Genomic DNA, 8,168 nt, shown 5'->3' on the forward strand with positions numbered 1-8,168 from the left:
ATTTTTTTTTTAACAAGGAAAGGAGAGAGGTTGGTGGGAAAGACGTGCTTCAATCTTTTGTTTTTAGATTCAGTGTCTCTAACCCCTTGTTTGGTGTTGGAAACTGCATGTCTCATACCACAACATTGCAGGAGTGTTTCTTCTTTTTTCGAGAAGATAGTCATCGTAATATTTTCATAATCGAAAAGAATACTGGTATGTGTTTTGCACATCTACTAATAATTAATGAAATTGTCATTACATTGCGCATCAGGACAAAAGAGCCAGTGATATGCATGTGGACGTGTTGATTTTACTGAAACATTGATTTTTGGATCTGGCTATGCATTAGGTCATACTTCATTTAGAGTGGCAATACGTTTATCCGACAGCATGATTACATTTCCACACGAGCAAAAATTAGATCCAAATCTAATTAATTAATGTAGTTTTCCTTCCTTCATAACACTAAATAATGATCAGAGGAGGCCCATAGGGCTGCAAGTCAACAACTGAGCTCCTGCATCCAAGTGGGAAATCATTACTTAATAATGCTATTTCCTTTATATTAAAAAATAAATCAGTAGGAAGAGTTAGCACAAGTGTGAAAGAAATTAAGCCCATAGAAATAAATCTTTACACACCGCAATTTCATCTTCTCTATCATTTAAAAAGAATGTCAGCAATGGACAAGAAATTATGACAAATTAAATGGTCATTTTCTTTTATTAAAAAAACTTTGTAAGTGTTGCACTACTGAGAATCTCAAAGCAATTAATCTTGCATGTAGAAATAACCTGTAAATGCAATCAGAGTATGTAGCAGTTTAATTAATTTATATGGACTGTCTATTGCTTTTTCAGTTTTAATTATATTTTCTGCCAATTCTAAACAAAATCATTAAAAAAATTATGAATGATGTACATTAAACCATATAGAATTTACCACAAACATATGCACAATCTGCAGTTCGTAAGATGGTGGCATGACAAATTATATTGGCCTGGAATTTGCGGTCAGCAACGAAGCAAAGGCGTTCACTGCTGGTCCTGATGTAAGCTTTGCACAAGGATCTCGCGATTGCTGTGTCAAGAACTTTGGCTTTTCTGGTCTTCAATTCGAATTAATGGAAGTTAATGGGGATTCCCTTGTACGAACTGCTGTAATGTCAACAGGCTATCTAAGCAGCCAATCAAAATGCAGAATTCTCACAGACAGCAAACAAGGAAGTGTGTAAGCTCTTAAAATTCTAACTTTTTAAAATAGTTAGAGAGAGCAGAAGATTGTGGCTCTCACATGGGGAAAAAGGCAAACCTGAAATAAAGATGGGCAAACTTAACATTTTTTTTGGAAAAGTTTCTTAAAAATTTTTATTTTTATTGAAATGGACAAATTTCATAGTGTACAAAATTAAAATTAGTTTCCAGTCCCTTGACATTTGTTGAGCAGTCAATCCGCTGTTAAAACCCCAGTTACACCTAATCCCTTTGGGTCTAACTTTTAGTGGGGAATTTAACAGCGTACTTACTGCAGAGGAGCCGAAGTTTACGTTAGTTTCCCTGATTTGGGTGATTACACAGATTGCCGACTCTGTGGAGGGGGCGGGGTTGGGGTGGGGGAGGCATACAGCGCAGCCTGTTTCGGAACTGTCAATGACAGACCACAACTTCAGGATTTCTGCATGTGCCTGCACATGCCGCCCAATCCTGAAGTTGTGGTCAGTTTCAAAGGTGGAGTGACGGCAAACGCTGACAGTTGGCCGTCATCCCAACTGCAAATTCTGGACCAGTAACATTAAGAAAATTTTAGCTGGTTAGCACTATTTTAATAGAGCTCCTAGTCTTTACAGACATGGCTGGGAATACACCAAACTTATACAATGGAAAACTAATATTCAAAAATAAAGTTAGCATTTGAAGTTTCTTGCACCAATATTATTTACTTAATATTAAAATTCATTATTCACATTTATTCCTCCATGATTTTGCTGTTGGCTTTCGGATTTTTTTAAAGAAATTTTATTTTTACATTTATGGTTTAACTTTAAATATAAATGTTATAAAAGTTTTTGAGCCTTTAGTGGCATAATATACAAGAAAGAGTTCAAAATGTCAGTCATATGACCTAGCAATAAAGTGAGTTAAAGAAAAACCATTTATATTGGAAGATGTCAGTGAACAAAGAAAGATAAATGCAGTACATATGAAGAATTTTCTCCATGTTTTATATTAGAATAACATAATTTTTTCCCCTACAACTATCAAAAGTTGTAATAATTAAGAAAATGAGTACAAACAGGCTTGTAGTCATCTTACCTTCGCTGCAGTCTTTTCCTTGAAAGCCAGTGTGAGAACAATCACAAATTGCCTTCTCGTGTACAACAGAGCAGGTTCCACCATTTAGGCATAGACTGTGATTTGTGCAAAGATAGTTTTCATCCATCTTGATTCCATGGCCATCAATGAGTATGGTGGTCCCATTTCCAACCTTGAGGTCAGTTATTAATCCCTGGAATGGTTCTTGACTTCCTACTGAAGTTGATGTTAATGTCAGCACCGATGAATGGAATTCTGGTGGAATCCCACCAATATACAATTTACTAAAGACTGTCATATCTCGTCTCTTTGAATTCACTTCAACTATTTTGACCTCTTTGTCTACAATGAGTGTCGTCTTCTTGAAATTCCTCTGAATAACTATAGTATGCCAGTTACTATCATTCACTTTAGTATCTGATTGTAGAACAGCTGCTTCAGCACAGAAAATTGAAAAGCGAAGTTGAAGGTATCCATCAACAATCAGGAGTTCTAGAAAATCACAGAATCCTTCATCATCAAAGTACACCAGTAAACTACTGGAAATATTGGTCTTCATATTAAAACTCATTTCACTTTCACAGCACGCATTCCACTTTGGGAACCTTGCCCATTGTCCTCCAGCTCCAGTAAATTCTAGGCTGACCCCGAGGTTAACAAGGCATCCAAATAGTAGGCCGAACCAAAGCAAATGGCCTTTCTTCTTGATGACAACAGCCATCTTTGTAAATGTAATATGCTGTTGAATATACAGATTGCAAACAATTTGTAAAAAGTCCCTCGAGATGCGTAGATTTGCTGTGTGTTGCAAAATGTATCCCTTTTTGAATCCAACAATTAAAGTAAAGTTAGTGAAGCAGCTCTCCAGCAAGGTACTGATGGCAGACTTTTAGATTAGGGATTTCATATGGTGAGTCAGCAAAAGAAATGGTATCAGTGGCCCATATCCACAATGGAGTTTGCTTAGTAATCAGACTACACCATTAGCTTTTTGCAGCTCCAGATAAGAAAACAAATAGTGTTTAAATTTTCTCTGGAAAAAGAACTAATCCACGTGCAGATCCAACAGATGACTTTTCTCTACTTTTGCTTGTGTATTTCCCTTCAGTAATCCCATTACAATACCAAAATTGCTCTGTGTGACAGATTCCCAGCACAAAATCTCAGATTCATGCCATCATGTTAAAACAGACACTCTGAGTCATCACTCATGGCTTCCTGGGCTGCCTGCTTCCCAGTGCTGCTGAAAACCAGAAACTGTCAAGTAGCTCAGCAGCCACTTGACATGCAAAGTCTGTCAGCAAGTCCTCCTTTCAGGGCCAAACTGTGATTCCAGCGTTTACAGCGGCTTCAACACAACTCGCAATCTGCAAGGAATGAAAGCAATAAATAATAGCATGACCCCTAGCTCAGTTTAAAACCATCTTACAATAATGTACGTGATAGGCTCCCTGTTAAGGGCTGCTACCAGGATAAATCATATCCCACTGCCTGTGCAGTAATGAATGCACTGGAAACTCTAAACTCCTATTTATCATCACAGAATAATTAATTGCATTAGTCATAAAGCAACTCAGTCAAACATGCAACATGAAAATAACTTTTTCCATTATTTTTTCTATCACCTGTCCACATCTTTGAGGCTAATCTTCTTTTCCATTAGTTTTAAAAACTGCTTACTTTTTCTTGTTCATTCAAACAATTTATTCTTACACTTTCAAAAGCTTACTTACATAAAATATTGTTCTACATTTTGTTGAAAGAGAAAGTATTGTGATGTATAAGGCACTCTGAAAAGGTAAATTAATAATAGAGAAATAACATTCTTTCCAGCTTATGTTACTGCATAATGTTAACAAAAAGGAAATGATGGTTTTAAATTATTATCAGTAAATTCAATTGCACTCTTGATTTTTTTCTGCTACACTAGGGATATAACTGCAACTGATCACTTGTTATTCCTATTTAAAATTCATAAACAAATGAAAGTAAAGAGGATGCTGAAAACAAATAAGTTTCTTACCAATACACATCTGAGGACAGCTGTTTAATCATACATGTTGTATTTGGTAACCTTGTGCGAATAATCAGAACACCCCGGCTACATTTGTGAAATAAAAAATATCCAAAAACTAAGGAGTCACATAAACAGCCGGGATTCTACAACCTGTTCGGAACAGTGTTTGGAAAGGAGGGCACGGGTTGGAGAAGCGTATCATTGTCAACACAAGGGGTAGATATTGAAAATCGTCATGATCTGCCATGGTTTAACGTCGAATGAACCAATGTTATAGTTATTATTTTAATAGAGCATAAATATGGAGAGAGGTTGAACAAGACTTGCATATTTAAAGATGTTAATCATTTAGTGTCTGGCGATCTGCTTGTAAAGTTAATTTATTACCAAGACGAACAATACAAGTATGGTCACTCTAAAGCTCTGTACAAAAAAATGTGCAGAGAGCAACCTCTTTCCCACACCCCACTTCCGAACGTAGAAATCTTTATTTTTGCATACCGCTATTTAATATTCAAGTTAGTACATGCACGTCTCGGAACGATTTATCGACCTTGCGTTGAACCTCTATGTCTAATTAACGCTTTAAACAAATCTGCCAGCAAGTACCAGCAATTAACAGCACTGTAGTAGGCTGTGATCTTCGCCAAGAGAACGCGCCTCCCAACACACAGGGCGATCCCTACAGGTGTTTCTATCCAATGGCATATCGTGTGAGATTCCGATTTTATTTAAATCAGGGGAAACTATTCAGTCCTTTCCCTACCTGCGAACACCTACCTTAATGTTTTGACCGTTTTCAATCATAAACTGAACTTACTTAACCAAACATGAGTAAACTATACCAGAACGTCCGAAAACAATCAATTAGACTTCAGTGTGAATATAAATGTGGCACAAGCCTTCGGCTCGTTTGGTCCCGGGTTCGGTGTAAATGGGCTAGTTTGTGGAACTAGAATGTATGTTGAATATAATACAAGGCACAATGGGGCCAGATATAGTAATGCAAAATATGTTCATGGGTATATATGAATATTATGTATACTTCTTGATATCAAAATCAGAGTTTGGTCACAGGATAAAAACCACTCCACTACTTATTTTGACCAAGTGAAAATGCCGCTTATATTTGGTTTTAAAAATTAATCTTGGACATACATTAAAGCACGCCGTAACTATTTAGCATTCAAGCTCCGTAAGAAAAAAAAATAGGCCTTTTATAATTTTCTTTACAGCGGCATCTAAGATGAACCGTTAATTGCAGGAAATATCCTTACAAGGTATAATACCTTCCCCCCATCTGTAAACCAGCCATTTCACCATAAATTGTAGCTAATTCCCGTGTCTGGATCATAACGCCGTGAAAACTGCCTTGTGCGAATAATGAGGAAATCCACGGTCGGAACATTTCAAAAATCTACTCACGCTGTCACGCTCATTACCAGAAAATCCTTTCCTTAAAGATCAAACTGGAATTATTTGGAAATTATACAAATGATATATCCTAAGCTGTGCCGGTTTTTTTAAACGATTATCGTGCTGATAACATGAACACAAGGCAGCATCCCCCCATCCCTCCCCATTTTACATATTATCAATATATATAAATATAAATAAACGATGCTCGGAAACTGACGCCGGATAACCCGAATTGGAAATTTATGGAAACGAAACGTACGTGACAAGGTCCAGATCAAACCGGGTTAGACAAGTGTCTCGCTTAACAACCCAGGTACAAAGCGAAAAAAAAATCACTGCGTTCAATCCATAAATGCGTGTGTCGAGCACCACCTTCACCATCGCAATGTTCATGCCGGGTTTTACCTACAGCAGATGTGCACCGCGAAGCCCATCTCTGTCAGGGCCAAGAGTCTCTGTAGCCTCGTCGTTACCAGCTCCTGCACTGTATCCTATTCAAATATGGAGTTTTACCTGCAGTACCTTCCCTGGGCGTCGGAAATGACTTTCGGCTTTTACATGCGAGATCAGATCGTATATAAATATGTTTCTCTCTCCCTCTGCTACTTGGTTCTCCCGTCTCTGTTTACATTTGCAGGACAGCAGCCTCCCCTCTGGCTCCAGTTCGGTTTGTCAGCGGGTTGCTGAGCTGAGCGCGTCACACGGGCGTTTCTCTCGAAGCGAACCACCAGCAGCGCTGCAGGAGCATCAGCATAAGCGAATCTCTCTCTATCTTCTGCCCCTCTCTCACACACACACCGCAACGTCAGAAATCTTCCTCATTAATTCTATCACCACAGAAAGGAATAAGATGGGAACGACCATATGCTCAACCACCTCCGCGAAATCAACAGAGAATATAATGGATTGCAAAAAAAAAGTGCTCACCCACATCGAATAAAATTGTTTTTGCAATGCAGGATGTTTAATGGCGACCAGGTGGAGAAGTGACACTTGCAAGAGAACACCTTTCAGGTGTGCTCCAGTAATGTCTGATGATGCATTCACACTCCAGCAAGCTCCCAAGTTTGTTTCAGGTTTGGAGATGGATTCATACTGGCAAGGTGGCACCATCAAAACCCAATCCGACCAGCAGGCTTTGAATGATGGCGAGGACAGCTGGCACTATTACATCCTGACATAGAAAGAAAGAAAGAATTGCATTTATATAGCGCCTTTCACAACCACCAGACTTCCCAAAAGCACTTTATAGCCAATGAAGTGTAGTCACTGTAGTAACGTAGGAAATGTGGCAGCCAATTTGCACACAGCAAGCTCCCACAAACAGCAATGTGATATTGACCAGATAATCTGCTTTAGTGATGCTGGTTGAGGGATAAATATTGGCCGTGACACCAGGGATAACTCCCCCGCTCTTGTCCAAAATAGTGTCATGGGATCTTTTAAGTCCACCTGAGAGGGCAGACGGGCCTCAGTTTAACATCTCTTCCAAAAGACAGCACCTCTGACAGTGCTGCACTGGACTGTCAGCCTAGATTTTGCACCCAAGTCCTGGCATAGGACTTGAACCCACAACCTTCTGACTCCGAGACAAGGATGCTACCAACTAAGTCACTGACTGACATCTGCATGATGACATAATAAAAGTTTGATATTTAGGACTGACCCTCAGGTGAGGCAACACATTCAAGAACGATTTAATCACAAATTTAAATATTTTCCTTCTTTGCCCTGCTGCACTCTGCCCTTTGCAATGAGAACCACAGAAGATGTGGCCAGGAAATTCCTTGAAGCTGTCCCTGCCCTGCCACTTCTCTAAAAGTGTGTTAGATATGCTGGCCCAGAAATTCCTCAATGGCAAATTATGCCATAAATTACGCATTGCAAACTTCCTCCAAATTTCCTGGAAAGTAATTTGAATACACCGCAGCAAGCATAATGGGGAATTAGTGACCTCAGCAGTCACCTGAGAACTCATTTTTAGTGTGGAAGCAAGTCATCCTCCAAGGGACTGCCTAAGAAGAAGGTGCAGCCAATGGCTTTACCCCATCTGCAACAATGAAGTAATTTCTCAGATAACATTGACATGACCCGAGACATATCATTCCGAATTTCAATTCCTTACACTATACTGAACTTGACCACTCGCAGAACATTTTTTGAGTTCTGAACACACAGCTGCTGTATTCAGTTTTCAGAAACATTCTAAATTACAATGTTTCTTCAATTTAAAAGATAAAATTAATAATTAAAGCTATCTAAAAAGTCTCAGATTAAACCAATGGGCTGGGCGGGGGGGGGGGGGCGAAATTGGACCTCATTTTGGCCATTTCGCATGAGTAAAATGGAGGCAAAAAATGTCCAATTTCACGAGGCTGCATCCTGCATCCCAAGGGCACCTGAAATATGTCCAATGCCATATTGGCTTCGGCGATATT

General features: G+C 38.9%; 1 protein-coding gene across 13 annotated transcripts in view; it reads right to left on the reverse strand.

The window, feature by feature from the left end:
* Nucleotides 1–6,900, reverse strand: part of nrxn1a (neurexin 1a) — a 2,435,560-nt gene extending 2,428,660 nt beyond the window's left edge. For 12 of the 13 annotated variants that reach the window (XM_085981317.1, XM_085981316.1, XM_085981310.1 and 9 more), the window contains exons 1-2: nt 6,244–6,900; nt 2,295–3,661 (exon numbers count right to left, since the gene is read on the reverse strand). In XM_085981317.1, the coding sequence (XP_085837443.1) occupies nt 2,295–3,015 (721 nt within the window). In that variant the 5' untranslated portion in view covers nt 3,016–3,661; nt 6,244–6,900. The other variant, XM_085981308.1, reaches the window with a different exon arrangement.
* Between the last annotated feature and the right edge of the window lie 1,268 nt (nt 6,901–8,168).

Source organism: Somniosus microcephalus, chromosome 3 (assembly GCF_052327205.1).
Source record: "Somniosus microcephalus isolate GS21.2 chromosome 3, FLI_Smic_1.0, whole genome shotgun sequence".
NCBI lineage: Eukaryota > Metazoa > Chordata > Chondrichthyes > Squaliformes > Somniosidae > Somniosus > Somniosus microcephalus.